This window comes from Hippocampus guttulatus, chromosome 1 (assembly GCF_054856545.1).
Source record: "Hippocampus guttulatus isolate MCC_2025c chromosome 1, RoL_Hgut_1.0, whole genome shotgun sequence".
In the NCBI taxonomy this organism is placed as follows: Eukaryota; Metazoa; Chordata; class Actinopteri; order Syngnathiformes; family Syngnathidae; genus Hippocampus; species Hippocampus guttulatus.
In genome coordinates this window covers 10,538,223-10,556,470 of record NC_141261.1, presented here as the reverse complement: position 1 = coordinate 10,556,470, position 18,248 = coordinate 10,538,223, and the positions used below count along the sequence as shown (strand labels likewise).

The 18,248-nt window shown below is 40.5% G+C and overlaps 1 protein-coding gene across 1 annotated transcript in view; it reads right to left on the bottom strand.

The window, feature by feature from the left end:
* The window catches only part of cpne9 (copine family member IX), a 61,052-nt gene that overhangs the window by 18,796 nt on the left and 24,008 nt on the right, over positions 1–18,248 (bottom strand). The window contains exons 5-6 of the mRNA XM_086108944.1: positions 17,449–17,488; positions 15,914–15,990 (exon numbers count right to left, since the gene is read on the bottom strand). Of these exons, the coding sequence (XP_085965070.1) occupies positions 15,914–15,990; positions 17,449–17,488 (117 nt within the window). The remainder of the gene's footprint in view (positions 1–15,913; positions 15,991–17,448; positions 17,489–18,248) is intronic.

Below are 18,248 nucleotides of genomic sequence, written 5' to 3'. Positions count from 1 at the left end.
GCATGAACGTGCTATGGCACCCTGGTTGAAAATTACTGCATCATTATATGCATTTTGATTCAAACCTTACAATATATTAATCCCTAGTTTGAAACCTCCATTTATATTTGAAAACCATTTCGAGGTCAAGCGTAAAAAGGATTTATTGAACTGTCGCGAGGGAGGGAGAAAAAAAGTGAATTAAAAAGAAAGGAGAGTGGGAATGCGAGAGTTGATGGGTCAATTAGTGACAGACGCTCCACAAAAAGGGCAAAGCTTCGATCATTTTCCCAATGATGGGAAACGCAGTTAAAAGGCCGATATTTTTTGTGTTCATCCAAGAGCCAAACACATGCTAATTCAAGGCTTGTCACAGTATTACACCGTGCACATTGGGTACAGTGTTGGACCTACTTTGTGTATTCTTCTGCACAGTGTCGATACACTTACATATTTGTGACACATGTGACTTGAGTCACAAGAATTTCAATTAAGCACTCCGACAATCCATCCGCACTCAAATGTGCCATTGCAATATCAATGAGACATCAATTTAATAAACATAAAAATTCCATTTTAGGAGGCAACATGCGTGTAATGAGTACTGAGCTCCAAGTCTCAGCATTTAGACCTTGGAAAATGGAACAGCCTAACCGCATATTGCGATGTTCAAAGAAGAGAGCCCGACAGTGGAATTGATTCAGAAGGTCATCCTATCAACAACCCACCCAATTTCCAAAGACTCAAGCTCTGGATGAACATTCTCAATTCAGATACAACCTATTAAATATATAGCTCCCGTATATGTCATATATTATTGACTTTTAAGGAAGCCTAGAACCCAGTTGTGCTGTGCTAAACTACAAATGTTAAATGAATTAAATATTCGCATGCTGTGAAACATTGACACAGTATTTAGACCAAAATATTTGGAATACAGTCAAAACTACAGATGCCGTTGAGTCTTTTTAGCGCCATAACCAGAATATCTATTGAACCGTCATTTCAGATGAAGGAGCGGTGGATACAATGAGCAGACAATTACCTGATCAATAACTCCCAAGAAACGAAGCACATGGTGGCATGAGACAGACCAGATTAACCCATGAGTTCATTTCCGTAACAATGCTCTTTCGTACCTCGGTGAACTGTAGCAGACTGATTGGAGCAGTTTTCCTCAGGGTCTCCGACGAGGTGGACATAATCGGAGAACCTCTCAAGGAGCATAACAAGAATACCGCCACCCTTAGAGTGTGGCCAAAGTCCAATTGACTCCTCCTCAACTTATTTTGAGAGGTCTGAGCTGAGTAAGTGTAAGGCTTGAGGCCAAGCAGCCTGTGAAGGAATGCATTTCTTGTACCTGAGATCTTTCCAAGACGACCCTCCCCCCCTCTCACCCTCCCAAAAACAATCGTTTTAATTGTGCCTCAAGGGGAAATTCAGTTTCTCAGAAGGTTGCAGGTCATTACCTGAGCCTCATGACCATAGGTGAGTGCTGGAATATAAACTGACTTCTAAATTCTTTTGGATTCTCCACACACAAACAAAATTGTCCTGGGAACAATGCTATATGATGTTTAAAAAGTAAAGTGTTTCATCATTTTGGTTGTGGTCATGATGATGAAAGACTTAATAAATAAATAAGTCTTTCACATAGTGCTAGTAGCTCAGCCTGCTGTTGTATCCGCTATAGCAAAAGGTTTGACCAGTGTACTTGCACTTGTTGTTGAATGAGTGTAACCGTTAGCATGTCTACCTCACAGTAGAGTCGAATGAAATTTGGAAAACTGCTTTCCTACAATGTGACAAAATATTTACACTGAGATCCAAAATGGCTTTTTGATGCGAGGGAGCACAAATTCCATGTTGTCCACTTAATTTTAAAGGTTAAAAATATGTCTGAATGTGGAGGAGCTCTCCAGGACTGGTTATGTCATGATGCTGAGGACCAAGGCACGAAACCTCCAAACTACTTTTGGCACTGCATTGATGCACAAGCCAATCACCCGGTCTTGCCCTGAGCAAAAGCACAGCAGTGGATCCATATGGACTGATGTGCGGGGGTGTGAACTGGATTGCAATACATTTGAAAGGAAAATGTATACTTTAACGCTTTCAGGGACAGTGGTTACTACAGTGGACAGTTTATCAGGTTATCAGGTTACAGGTTATCGTTATTTGTAATAATAATAATAATAATACATTTTATTTATAAGCGCCTATCAAGACACCCAAGGACACTTTACAATAACAAAAAACACAAAACAATACGGGTTGAGCAGCGGCAGCCAAAACGCGCCAGCGTTCACTCAACCCGGAAGTCAGAAAGGGTTATAAATCAGATCGCATTCCACGTAAAGTATTTATTTGGTTGAGAGTAGCTGAATGTGTATCCAGAATGCACTTCTAAATCTGTAAGGCATTTGCAAGTATTTGTCTACTTTCTTTATTATGGTCTTTCGGTATTTTATATCAATGATTGAAAAATATCATTTCCACTGCTCTGGCAAATTGCTTGCAAGGGTGAATTATATTGAGCTGACAAAGATACTCGTTCCCTCAAAATCTTTCCTATTGGTGCTTGTCAGGGAGCGCCTCAGGGTTTAATTTGCACCTCAACTAATGTTTCCACTATTTCATCTTTGGGGTTATGTTCTCTTTAAAAAGCAGTATGGGTTCAAAGAAACCTGGATGGACGATACTACCCGGGAATACTTTTTTTTCCTTTTTATTCCTTTTTGTTATTGAACTGCTGTAGCAGTGACAGCGGCTTCAGCAATTCATACTTAAAAGCTAAATATGACCTGGATTTGGTCTAGGTGAGATATGACTTCCCTCAGTGCAAGCACTTACCAGTACAGAAATATTGGACTTTTTCCTGCAAGGAGATGAAAGGCGAGATAATTGGCAGGAAAGAAATGATGTTGCAACGATATGAGGGAATTGCCTCAAAGCAATTACTAAGTGTCCAATAAGATTGCTCGGTAATCCTTTTGCTGCTTGTGGCCTCTCTGTGATTTATTTGCTTTGTATCTGGGATATTACAATACTGTAAGCGCTCCATTTCCAAGTTTATATGTTTGTGTTTATAAGATACAGAGCTGCAAACCTACAGACATTGATTTCCAGAACAAATTAAAAAAAACTAAACAAAAATACTAAAATTACATTCATGGCTGTGACAATGTGTGTACTAACCTCACTAAATCAAAGCATTGCAATTTTACTAATTCTCATAAAATCGCGTGGATGATACCATATATTGTTCCTCTACTTTCTTCCTTTCATAACCTTGCTGCTGTAAATTGGGAATTTCTCCATTGTGAGAAGATTAAAGGTTTTCTTATTCTTATTCTTATTATAATTTCCAGACTGCAAAACGCACTTGACTAAAAGCTACAACAGCTACATTTGAACATACTGTACAATTCACCACTTTGCACAAATAGCTATGGCTCTCTACGATACTAAATGGGGTATTATTTTTATTTTAAATACCGGTCGATGCTTTTTTCCCACCACAATGCAGAACGCAGCTGTAGTGACACAGCTCCCGGAACTTTTCTCAGGATCCTGTTGTAACACAAGGCAAATTCACAGATGAGTTTAGACTGGTGTCGCACTGCAAAGGTAGCTAGCTAGCTAGATACTGTAGATAGCTTGCTAGCTAGATAGGTAGATCGCTAGATAGATAGATCGCTAGATAGCTAGAGAGCTAGGTAGATAGCTAGATGGAAAGATAGATAGATAGATAGATGTTTCCTCCCATATTCCAAAGCTAGCTGTATTTATTGCACTTGAACCCTTTGCCCTGCAATTGGCTGGCAACCAGTTTAGGGTGCACCCCGCCTACTGCCCAAAGACAGCTGGGATAGGATCCTGACTCTTGTGAGGATAAAGGGATGATAAATGGATCAGAAATATATATTCTACAGCGCCTGATGTTATGTGGTGGCCGCGCTAGCGGCTAGCAGCACTGGGGAGAGCCATCCGACTACTTTTCCAAGGCAGTTTATTTAACGTAAATGACTCACTTCGATGCTGACAGCTTGACGCTCTTCCCTCTAATCATTTTGATCACTTTTTAACACATCAGGCTCAAACGTGGTTGTCGAAAACTCATTTCTGCGCTGTCTGTCACACAGCATAAATGTTTGCTCCATGCGTCAGGTAATTGTTTTGTTTTTCTGCAAATTAGCCCTCAGAAAGGCTCTTAAGAGAGGTGTACGAAACAAACACAAAAGTGCCATTAAGAAACACTGAAAAGTGTGTACAGCCCTCACTGAGTTCTTGCTGGTTAGGTAGGCCCTCCTCAGTCCCTGCTGCATGAGCGAGCGGCCTCGCGGGCAGAGAGAGAGAGAGAGAGAGATAGAAAGAGAGAAAGTATGCCAATGCACTGTAATGCAATTTAAAGGCATAACACACTCTGCATTACAGTGCATGTGTGTGTGTGTGTGTGTGTGTGTGTGTGTGTGTGTGTGTGTGTGTGTGTGTGTGTGTGTGTGTGTGTGTGTGTGTGTGTGTACGCGCGCGAGTGGTGCAATGTTACTTTAATTACACTTCATAAAACCTGTTTGTTTCCTTTCTTTCTAATTAGATTTTCATATAGAAATTTCGGACTGCTGTCCCCTGCTATTTTTGTTAATTAAAAAAAAATTGGATTCATGGCATTCACATGAGAAGGAATTACCCTTGTACTGTAGATGAAATCGAAGTGCCACTGCACGATAGCCATTCGACAATTTATTTTGGATTAATCTAAAATTATTTCTCACTATTCACGAGCAGTTTCTCAAAGAATTGCCAATTCTGAATGACCAAAACAATCTTTGTCTTCAAAGACCAGTACACACTCAAAGAGACAATATGGTGCAGTTTAGTTCTGCTTCTTTTTTAAGCCTTTGTGATCGAAAACATCACACTTGAACCTGATGTTGCCTCACTGACTCCAAGTTCTGCTTCATTGTAGAGGTCCCAGTTGGATGTTCGGTTATTGGCCGAGTTATTATGTTGACCTGACATTGGAACACATGAAATCATGGCAATATAACGGCAAACAGTTGCTCAGCTGGCCACCTACAGAATGCACAGTCGTACCTTGGAAGGCATCTAAGTTTGCCTTATCAGGATAATTTGTCTTGATGATTCTTTGCCTTTCAGTGGGAAAGGCAAATGCTTGTAGGCTTATATTTGTAACTTTGCCTCCCAATTGAATATAGTTGCACCTTGCAGCCATTTCCCATTAATCAGGAAGCGCTCCCATGCTCAGCATTGACCTAATTCCAATCATTTTCCTCCGACTAATCATTCAGACCCTAAGCATGAAAAATAGGCCATATATCGAAATCATAAATAGAAGCAGACAACTAGCCACCCTATTCCGAGTGCAGAGAATACTGTGTATTCAGCGGGTGATTTCGATTTAACATGAAAATGGAGAAATTAAAATGCACAATGTTTTGCAATAATAATATTACTAATTAAAAATGACTTCTTGAATAGAATGCTACTATACACTATACTATACTATACATACAGACAAAAAACCCAACACCATTTACCGACAGTATATAACAACCACTCGACCACTAAGCCGCCCATAGTGGTTAGCGTGTCGACCTCACAGTGCAGAGGTACCAGGTTCGATTCCAGCTCCGGCCTTCCTGTGTGGAGTTTGCATGTTTTCCCCGTGCCTGCGTGGGTTTTCTTCGGGTACTCCGGTTTCCTCTCACATTCCAAAAACATGCATAGCAGGCTGATTGAACACTCAAAATTGTCCCAAGGTGTGAGTGTGAGAGTGGATCGTTGTTCGTCTCTGTGTGCCCTGCGATTGGCTGGCAACCAATTCAGGGTGTCCCCCGCCTAGCCCGAAGACGGCTGGGATAGGCTCCAGCACTATATATATACGGTATATATATATATTCAAAAAAAAAAGACTCAATCAGATTTTACAGACAGTAAACTTCAAAGTGAAAGGCAACAAGTTCTCTAATGAATGAATCTCGCCCCTAATTGGAATCTGTTCCAATCTACATCCAAATTACACCAAGTAATGACATCACCATTAGGAGTCTTTGCAAAGTAATTTTGCCTGCCATCGCCCACCCAACTAATGAAGCTACGGAAAGATACTTGAGGAGTCGGGTCACCTTGGGAAACTTGCACTTGGGTTTAAATCGATACCGTGTGCATGGACCATTTGTGTTTGTATCCTCTGGTCACTAAGCAAATGGCTGGAACATTCAATTAAGGTGATGTCTCTGTTTGCCTCTTTCTCCTCTCTCACGCTTTTAACCGTTCGTTGTGTTTGTCAGTGGTTACAATCGAAACTTTTTTTCCCCCAGTAGTGATTATTCGTACAAGGGTGCCAAATAACATCTAATTAATAATATCTAATTAATATGTATTTTCTCTTTCTTTTCTTTTGTTTTACTCCCACTACAGTCATGTTTGATGCCGTGTTTAATTTGGTCTGACATATGTTTATGGCCAGCAATGTTCAATCGGTGCGGTGTGCTGCAATTTTAAAATGAAAAATGTCTTCACTTCCAGACAAACAATAGGCAGGTGTTCAATATCATACATTTAAATCATATCAATTATAGCATCATGTAGTACATTGTTGTTTTATATATATATATATATATATATATTTACATTGTTATATTACACCTTTGGGATCCCAACCTGTCCCTGCATCTGCATAAACATTACTGCGCTTCCTTATAGTGATTACGATCAGCACTCCTGAACACCAACTTTGGATCAGGTAAAAGGTTTCATCTTCCATCTGTTGGCTCTCTTTAACCACCCTCACTGCCTGCATCCGGTCTCCAGTGGATTCCATCGAACCTCTCGCTCCCTGTGGTCGATAATAAGTCTAATGAGAATGCATCTTGTTGATACAGTCTCACCGAGGTTACCTCTCTATTCCAATACTACATTTTTGTGTGATACATCTCACTAAATATCTTCTCTTCTTATGTCACTCTTTTTTTTTTACCCCTGTGACTGTGCCAAGCCTCACATTGTACCATCTTCCAAACCCAATAAAATTATAGCAAATTATTTTGTACTAAAATTAGAAACCGTGGGCTAACAACGCACCACACAACACAATACGTACAATTAAGTCCGATAATTGGATTTCCCCTCGTCTTTCTCCTTGCCTTGATGTCTTGATCAAAAGCTAATTAATGTCTCCTTGAGTCAGACCAAAGCAACACATAGAATGTCATAGAAGACCATTTTGCATTTTGAAGCATGCTACGAAATGCCTCCGAGGGACCACACCACCAATTTCTTCGGCAGAGTCATCACAAACGACTTCTAGGATTCCCTCAAGTGACAGAGTCAGTACATGGCTTTTGTTACACGGGCTTTTGACATCATGCTGAGGAACTACTGTATGTTCGCTCAGTTTATCTGTTTTGGGTATCCGTAGCAGAAAAATGGCGGCGAAGCATGGCAACCTCATGTTTCACACACCATCCATCCATCCATTTTCCGAACCGCTTGATCCTCACTAGGGTCGCGGGGGGTGCTGGAGCCTATCCCAGCCGTCTTCGGGCAGTAGGCGGGGGACACCCTGAATCAGTTGCCAGCCAATCGCAGGGCACACAGAGACGAACAACCATCCACACCCACACTCACACCTAGGGACAATTTAGAGCGTCCAATCAGCCTGACATGCATGTTTTTGGAATGTGGGAGGAAACCGGAGCATCCGGAGAAAACCCACGCAGGCCCGGGGAGAACATGCAAACTCCACACAGGGAGGCCGGAGCTGGAATCGAACCCGGTACCTCTGCACTGTGAAGCCGACGAGCTAACCACTGGACTACCGGGCCGCCTTGAAATGAATAATGAATTTTTAAAATAATGAACGTTGAAAATACAAACAATTTTTACACACAGCCCCTTGATACTGGCGGGATGAAGGATTTTTATGGTACAAAAAATACAGAAGAATAACCCCCCAAAAATAAAATAAAATAAATAAATAGCTCTCCCCCCTAAAAATAAATAAAATAAAAACAGATTCTTAAAAGCACCACTAATGAGTCTCACATTTTAGTAGTAATATATTACCTACAATTAGATATTAGGCAACCAATACAAAGTGGGTCAAATGTGTGTGTGTGTGTGTGTGTGTGTAGGGGGTGCTAAATCAGCAATGCTATGTCTCATGTTTGGCCACAAGCAAACACGAGGTGGACTGACTAGAACAGAGAAGCCAGGAGGCGAAACGTCAACTTCACCTGAATCTGACACATATCGTCAGGGCTGCATGGCTCATAGTTACATTTTGGTCACTCTCATTTGGTGGAAGTTTTTGGAGAATCGTCTGGCATTTAGAATGGTCTAAAAATGATCAACTTTATTAGTTGTTTATAATGTCGGTTTAGTACGTTTTGCAGGAGCGTTTTTATTGTGCCTTTTCAGTACAAGTGCTGAAAACGGTTAAACTGCTCATTTGGTTTTATATTGAAAAAGTAACTCAGATGACCTTATCAGAGGCACGATTAGAGGCAACGGTATTGCACCACCTGTTATTTCGGCGTGACAAAAAATGTGAAACGGATTTTGAAAGAAAATTTTCAGTGCTTCTCTCATGTATAATGCATTCCATTTCAAATCCCTTGTTGGTCCAACAAGTGGTGTGGTTGACAGATTAAGAGTGTCACAGAACAACACTGTCACATTATTTGCCAAGACGCTCGGAGCTGGCAAGAAGGAATCACTAATTTCCACATTAAAGCGAGCCAACTGCTGACAGATCTGTGCTATGCAAGCTAGCAACTAATGCCCGCCAGTTGGAAAATACACAAATGCTTTATTCTGATTCTGATGCTAGGAAATAAAAGTTCTTTTTTGATTTTTCTTTGCGCAAAAGTGGAATTGACAGACAGTTGGAATCATTGTTTTCAATTGACTCAGCAATACGGCTGCACGCAGCATGCAGCAACAGTTTGGCAAAAAATTATTATTTTTTTTTCCAACTAGACCTGCCGCAGGCATACAATTAAACGTCACTCAGTTGAAATTTGGGCTAAACTCGTTTAACAGGCTCCTCAGAAGCTGCAAGTGTTTTTGTCCTGTGGCTCATCTTGTCAGAGGGGGCCAGATGATACCTCAACGACTGCAGCAGATGGCAGGTGATGTTTTCGCTAGGACATCGACCACAGGGGAGGAAAGTGTGTGTGTGTGTGTGCGTGTGTGTGTGTGTGTTTGTGTGTAAGCAGGTAGGTGGGTGGTTATTGGGAGGAGGGGGGTAGATGGCTGAGTTTGATTGCTCACTATGGAAGCAACTGGGAAACTCTGTCGGGATTTCAGTCTGTTTTTCAATGGCGAACTGGATAATTGATTGCCTCATTTGTAAACCACAAAGTCATCTGAATTATAATTAATTAGTGCGATTAAACAACATTTTTCTCCCTTTTGCTTCAAAGATCTCCCTGCAGATAAATTCCTTTCCACCAGCTGAGGTAAATCTAAATGGCCAATATGCATTTGTTGTCAGACGGATATTAAAAAAATAAAATTTAAAAAAAAACAACAAAGCTTGATTTTAATTATGCAGGAAAGAGAAGTAATGTGTTTTGCAATTACAAATGGATTGATCTCACCAAATTGTCAACAATACAAAGTAAAACCTTATGGAAATGGTTTTATAATACAGTCGTCCCTTGTTCATGCTGTTCAGCCCGTTTACCTTAATATTTACCTTAATGCATAATACTAATACAAAATATGCAAATGAGGTGTATACACACACACACGAAATTGTAAAAAAAAAAATCAGCGAGATGAAATTAAATATGTACGATTTAAAAATCTGTGATAATTTATAAAAGTATGACATTTTAGCTCTAATCTAAATGTCATTGATTCCTAAAAAAATTCACATCTGATGTGCAGGATATGTCACTTGACATCTTTGTATATTGCATATTGTATTAACCATTTTCAGGACGGTCAGAAGCCAAGCCAATGAATGTGCACATCTCACCAAATCTGATTGAACGGCAATAAAATATGTGATGCGGGTGTGCCTTGGCTAACTGATGGAATTGACGGTCAATAACTGATGTTAAGATTAGATGGATGGACGTCAAGGAGGAGTCAAATAAATAAATAGTGCAGCTTTTAAATGATTTCATTGGCAAGGCTGATTAAATTTAAACTTCACCTTGACTCTCAAATGTTAGTTTAAGGAATTTTTGGCACCCTCACAGAGATAATGAGAGCTGGTCATTTTCCAATCCCGGGACAATTATAATCTTCAACTGTGGAAAATGAGCATAAAAGTGTAGGAGCTCTCTGGAAAGTTGTGTGATAGCCTTATAATTGAGAAAAAAGAGGATAAAACGTAAAAAGACACTACTGAACACTTGCTAGCAACGGCTTCATGAGTTCATGTCTATGGTGCAAATGTTTGACCATCAAAGCTTTGACTGACCAAAGGAATGCAAAAGAGGGTGACATTAGAGGGAGACCTTTTTTTTTTTTTAACTCTCCAGAGAAATTTTGAAATGCATTACTGTCCTTTATCATTACGCGTGTTGTAAAATGAACTTCCAAATGACATTGGAGCACTTATGACTTTCTTGTGAAACCTTTTTGGTAAAAGACGACTTTAAATCGCATCAACTCAAGCCAAAAGCACTGAAAAACCACGTTTGACACCTGCCAGGGGAGTATATAACTATATCGTGATATCTTAATCAATAAATAATGTTTGGTGTGCTTTCTAGGGCAGTGTGATGAATGTGATGAATGAATTATGAATTTAATGGATAATTTGATAACGATAAATGGATGACTTTATTTTTACTGTATGCACTCTACAAATAACAAATAATGTCTCCTCCACTTGCAGCAAGTCTGTAACAAAAAATAAATAAAATCTATTTTCGGTCTCTCAAAGCGGTGAAAATATGGCTGAGAAAGTTTGACTGTCCAATGCTTCTGGCATTTGTGCACTGGGTCACAGATTTGAAGTCATCCTACCAGCTGCCCACAATTACACACCCTGCCCTCCACCAACACACTTCACCAACAGACTGACCAGCAGCTCATGTGCAGAATCCTCGCTGTTATCATCGCCTGACACAATCGGTTTGCCATCACTAACTCACCAGAGGAAGGGAACGGGAAAAAAAAGCTATGCCTCCAGCTTGCTTTTTTTGAAACATACACAAGATCAAAAATTTCGACAAACTGAAATACAAACCCAATTGCAGTGAAGGTGGCATTTTGTGTTCAACATAAATAAAAAATAGAAGGCAATGAATTGCAAATCATGTTCAACCTATTTTTAATTTGATTGTTTTTAGCAAATCATCATTAACGTTCCAAAATAGCTGGGACAGTACTATGTTTACCGCTGTGTTACATCAGCTTTTCTTTGAACAACATTCATTCAATGTTTGTGGAACTGCATGAGGACACAAACTGTTGAAGCGATGTGGACGGAATTCTCTCCAATTCTGACTTGATGTACAGGTTCAGCTGTTTAACAGTCGGGGGTCTCCATTGTCGTATTTTACGCTTCATAATGCACCGCGCATTTTCAATGGGTGACGCGTTTGGACTGCAGTCAAGTACCCGCAGTTTTTTACTGTCAAGCCACGCTGTTGTGACACGTGCAGAATGTGGGTTGACATTGTCTCGCTGAAAAGAGACGAAAAATACAGTACATTGCTTGGATGGCGGCATATGCTTCTCCAAAAGCGTTGTATGTGCTTTTCATCATAAATGGTGCCTTCACCGATGTGTACGTTTCCCACGCCATTGGCACGAACACAGTCCCATACCATCACAGATGCTGGCTTTTGAACTTTGCGTCCAGAACAGTCCGGAGGGTTCTTTTTTCTTTTTTGGCCCAAAAGACACAACATCCACAATTTCCCAAAACAATTTGAAATGTGGACTCGTCAGACCACAGAGCACCTTTCCATTTTTCATCAGTCCATTTTAGAAATAGCCAGGACCCAGAGAAGCCGGCAACATTTCTGGGTATTTTTGATTAAAGGCTTTTGCTCTGTAACATAAAGTTTTAAGTTGCACTTAGAGATGTAGCGTCAAACTGTATTTACTGACGTTGGTTTTCTGAGCTGTTCCTGAGCCAATGTGGCGATATCCTTGACACAACGATGTGACAGTTTTTAACGCCGTGCCACTTGAATGATCAAAAATCACGGGCATTCAATGTTGGTTTTCGGCATGCTGTGATTTCTCCAGATTCTCTGAACCTTTCAACGATATGATGATGATAATAAGATAAGATAAGAAAAGATAAGAAAACCTTTATTTGTCTCACAATGGAGAAATTATGGACCGTAGATTATGAAATCCCACAATCTCTTGCAATTATACATTGAGGAACATTGTTCTTAAACTGTTTTGACTATTTTCTCACGCAGTTGTTCACAAAGGGGTGAACCTCACCCCATCTTTGCTTGTGAATGACTGAACAATTCAGGAAAGATCCTTTTATACCCAATCAAGGCACTCACCAGTTCCCAGTTAGCCTGTTCACCTTTGTGATGTTCCAAACAGGTGTTTGATGAGCATTCCTTAACTTTCTCAGTCTTCTTTGCAACCTGTCCCAGGTTTTCTGGAACATGTTGCAGCCATAAAATTCTATGGTAATGATTTTTTGCCAGCTGCAGTTTTTTTCTTGTTGACCTTATATTATGTGTTCTGCTGTATTATTATTATTTATTATTATTGATTTTAACACAAAGGCCTTCATTGGAATTCGGTTTGTAGTTCACGCAACCGTCACACAAAAGCGAGTGGCGTGTGTGCCTTCCCCGTGGACACAGCCTTTTACTTTATTTATTCCAGAAAGTACAGCCAAGTTTTTGAGCTCCTACATCTATCTCGAAATTGGATTATGAGACAAATATGTATCAGCGCAGGGCAGAGACAAAGGCAATTTTCTCAAGTTAAATTGGGATCAGGCTACGAGAAGAGGAATGCCATTTTTCAAGGGGACAATCCAAGAAGGCATCGAAGACAAAAACATTCATTTTAAACATTGCCAAGCAATATTCTCAAACAGCATCTAACGATCTATAGAAGATTGTCATTTTAGCGCATCCGTGTTTATCTCCATGCCGTTGTTCATGAAACTGACAGAATCGTTTTTCTTGGATCCATCTTTTGCTCTTTATTTCTACCTCGGGGCGGGTTCAGAGAAATGGGTCATACTTCAGCAACCTCCAAAGAAGGTTATTTATTTCTAATAAGACAAAGACATGTCTAGTGCCACAACTGGCTTCTGGGCAAGAAAAAAAGACCATTCCTATCTAATCCCAATCCACACAAGGCTGTTTTGTCAAACAGCGGGATTATTAATAGATCGGCCTCATTTTTCCATCCTTACAAACAGGCAATTTCTGATTCTTTTGCTTGCTTTTTCCTCACCTTATTTAATGTCAGCATTTCATATCATACTCTGCACTGCTAAATCCTCATGTTGAAAAACCAGTGTGTGTGTGTGTGTGTGTGTGTGCGCGCGCGCGCTCGTGAGCATTCTCACAAGCACTTTCAGTTTAAAAATAACCTCTGGTATCTGATGCTCCCACAGCACAGTATGCGTATCCACGCCATACAGTATATCCCACGAACCCCCACATTTATCTTTTCAAAAGGGAGTGCATTTTGAATGACTATTATACATTCGCCGCCTCATCTGATACCCCATATTTTGGTCACCATAGCAACACACAGGTAAGTGGAAAGGAGTGCTCGGTTTTGCCACGCAGCATGGAGTCCGTTTCTAAAAGTGGTGACCCTTTAAAAGCAAACACCCACTGACACGAGGAGGCAACCAGAGCCATACATAATTTGGAAAAGCAAGTCTAAAAACGCAGGGCGGGGAAAAAAAAAATAAATCCAATGAATCTTGTACATTGTGGATTTTTCGACGTTTTTTGTTGTGTGTAGGCACCTGAAGTGCAGTCTTCTAAATGGCAGCACATATAGCGAGGAGGATCGGCCTCTTTCTGTTCCTCCCTCCTCTGCCTCTCATCCTCCTCTTCTATCAATTGCTTGTATCTCAGCATCGATATCCTCCCCCTCTCTCTCTGCTCTACTGGGTTGTCAACTTTCACACGCCTTCCTTTACGTGCCTCTCTTCATGCCTACCTTGTTTCTTCCCCCGGGCTTTACTGTGTCTGGTCTATGAGAGACTCCTGACAGCTGTCTATCCCCAGCAGATCGCCATCAAAGACACAGACGGTATGGAAAGAATAGTAATTGTGATCGTTTGGCCTGCAAAAAGCAGAACAAACCAAAAAGTCTGTCGCTTTGGGCTGCTCTGATTGCATCCTTTCATTTGTTTTCCCCAATGTGCAGATTGTGCTGGAAATGGAAATTTTATATCAAAGCGATCCAAATAAGTGTGCTGTGGAATCCGCATCAGGGAAAAATATGGCACTTTGATGTTCTTTGGAATTCGGTTGCACGTTAGCTAGATCCTGAATGAAAGGTACATCTCCTGGAGTGACTGCAGGGATACATCAGTCAGGCTCTGTTGGCCTTGATTTTTTGGGCAGTTAGTAAATCGATTGGCATACACATTACCGCCCCCTAGGGGACTGGAGTTGAGCAACTCTCAACGAAAGCTCGACTAGGCACAGCAGTGCATAACATGCTGCCATGCCCTTAAAAGGAAAAAAAAGTACTGTATTTTTCGCGCAATAAGGCGCACCTAAAAGCATTCGATTTCCTCAAAAGCTGACAGTGCGCCTTATAATCCGATGTGCTTTATATGTGGATCAATATTCAGATTTCTTGTACGTAGTATTTTAAATGTTCTTTACAGCACTTTGTTACAGCAGCAGTGGTTGTGAAAGCTCGATATAAATAAAGCTGTTTTGTATTGTATTGTATTCCCTTTAGCGTAGTTCCATCTGGTGGACGCATAACGCAACCGCAGCCACTATTGTAACTTCTATTCTATGTGCCTCATAATGCGGTGCACCCTATATATGAAAACAATTTCAAAAGAGGCCATTCGTTAAAGGTGCGCCTTATACTACAAAGAGCCTTATAGTGCGAAAAATACGGTACTGATAAAAAACAGTTTTGATATATCTTACACCACCGTTTCATTTGTGCTACTTGAAAAAGGAGAGTGCAAGATAAGATGCTGAACAAACTGCAATCAAGCACACAGCAGAGGTTTCCATATTTGACAAGGAAATGACTCATTAATATTTCATGGGGAGCGCTTTTACCACATTTGTTGCACCCGAAGGATATGAAGAGCGAATGAGGTAAAACTGACTGTACACAACAATTTTTTTTGTATTTGTATAATCGTATTCCAAAAAACTACCTTGAAAGGACCCATGCCCTGAATTTCAAACGACGGTTCATTTTGTTACCTTTTCACACGGACTACAGATAAGATCACCAAGGTTTGATCGAAACACTAGGTAGCAGTTGAATGCCATACCCTTTTTTGAATCACACTTGCCGTTGATTATGACATCGAATTTGTCAAAATGTCTCAGCATTGAGTTGACGTGAAATCGGAGGCTCGTGTTTGCATGGCACGAGGTTCTGGAAAATAACCTATTACTGAGTAGGTAATAGTGGGGTAGGGGTGGGGGGTGGGGATGGGGGGTACCAATTGTCTCATCACTCAGTATTCTCACGCGAGACCTATATTTTGTTCACTTGCACTGTGCCCTTGGATCTTGCCTCCGACATTGTGATCTAATAGATGAAACCAGTTGAGGCGATACGCACTTCATCACTGAGATGGGTATTACAGCGTTGATTTCATTAGGAGTTGGCCATCAATATTCATGAGCATACATTTCATTATCATTGAACACAATAGCAGAAATTGGGAATTAATTTGTCATGAGTAATTATATAAGTATCAACAAGATTTTGTTGCACAACTTACGAAAGAGTTTTCTCCAGCCGCCCTCCTGTGGAACCAATGATTTCTCCAAGGGTGCAAAACGTCTGGCCCAGAAAATCCTGAGGAAAAAGTCAATAAAAATGGATGACTTCATGGTGGAGCTGCAGTCAGATGCAATCAATTTCTGGATTTTTATTTATTTCTTTTTTGGGTGTATGAATCTTTCAAGGGTCATACTATTGCCATCATAAAAACACAGATAAATTGCACAGGCAATATTTCCATCTGTCTTCGAGACCGCTTTCTTGGTACAGATGTACCGGAGCCTATCCTAGCTGACTTCGGGTGACTGGTCACCAGCTATTTGGTGGGCACATATAGACAACCACTCAAATCTGCAGACAATTGAGAGCATCGTCTTTGGGAAAACTGAACACGCCTGCTCCATACGGAAAGGTCTGGGCCCAGATTCGAACCCTAATCTCAGATCCATGAGGCCAATGTTCTGACCACACTTTCATCGTGCCACATTTTAAGTAACATTTGCATTCCTATTCGACTTTAACTGTCATAGGTTTGTGTGGAAAAAAAGTTAAGAACTGTTAACATTCCACGACAACACACATCCGCCCAATGAAAATAAAGACCCTAATTCTAACATTCCAAAAACAGGATTCAGAGAAATGACTTTGCCTTCCTCGTGGGGATGTTCAATAATTTTTATTTCTAGCTTCTTGCTTCTAAGCAAGAACATACTACATTCAGATACAGAAATAAACGTGCACTACTACAGTGGACAGGCACTGGACAATGGACAGACATCAAAGTGAGGTGGCAACACACGAACATGCGTCATGGCAATTGGAGTATGTCTGTGATGGCGGCGCCGGTACCCGCAGCGGCTCCTCTCTCTCTCTTTCTTTAACCCGTTCATGTACCCAGTAACCTGAGAATATGATAAGCTGTCCACTGTAGTAACCGCTGTCCCTGCAAGGGTTAAATGTAAATGGCAACCACGCTACATTTTTGCACCAACAGGTTGAAAAATGAAACGTCTTTTGTTTTGTGTCCTTTATGTGTTAGGAACAAGTCTCGATGTGTTTAGCACCTGTAAATGTCCCGACACAATCTGATGTCGCCTCAAACAACAACAGCTGCTTGTACATTTGAAGTCCCGCCGAGGAGAGACAACGCGGTGAAGAACAGTATGAAGTGGGCAAACTCTCTGCCTTGGGGCTGTTTGTCCTTGATGAGATGAGATGAAAGAATGGGAGAAAAAGCAATGAAGTGGACTATTTTAGAACAAATAATGGAATGAGTGAAGGAGGATGAGCCAAACAGTGGACTTTAATCATAAACCACTCACCTTCTGCGCTCCGGCGTGATTGATAGTTTTGTGGAGGGGGGGAAAAAAAACATTTGTCAGATTTCTTTTGAGTTCTGAATGACAGTTTATGCACACTGAGTCACAACATGACTGTTGTTCACTCTTAACACTGTAAATGAGTTTGCACCGCAAATGAGAGCTATCAGCTCTGAGTCAAAACTGTCAGTTGACATTGGCATACTGGACTTACGTGTTTGGAAATGTTACAGCTTCTGGAGTCCACATTGTACCTGGCGGAAACATAGATATGAGAGAAGAAAAAAAAAGTCTCAACATCTGTTGAGTTTTAGATTTGCAAGTAGCATATTAGCAGTGATACTGTATGTTGCTTACTAACAATTTGGGCAGTTTGATTCATTTTCTTCATTTTGATTCAAGTCACCTCGGCTTATTGAAGAAAATATATATTTTTGAAACAGAGCTGCTCCTCAGAATTAGAAGTAATTTTTGTTGTTGTTGTTGTTTTAAAATGACCACTCATTGGCTGCTAATTATTACAAAAGGCCACCATTTAGATACCAAATTCTCAAATAACACATTTGAATCCTTTGGAATAAAAATATGTTATCGTAGTTGTTTCCACCAATGCTATGAACGACTGACATTTGGACTTGACTATGGTAGTTTTTTTTCTTATCAGTATTGCCTGATCCAAAGAAGAGTTTCTGCGGGTAACAGCAAACCTAATTTAATTCTTTTTCATGTATTTTTAATGTGATTTAAAACAAAAAAAAACCCCCATACATTTGCCAATTTACACCAATGCAAGTGTGATTTATTCACCGGTGAGCTATTTTTAGAATAGCTCAGTGGGCTACACATGTGCTCCTAGGAGGCTACCTGCTGCCTGTGGGCACCATGTTGGTGGCCCCTGATCTGGGAGGATTACCTCCACAAGTGCAGTTGCTTGTTTAGAACCGAACAGCACTCTGCACATATATTTCAATGTGACATTTAAAATGCTTCTTTGCAAATGGTGGCAATGTTGCA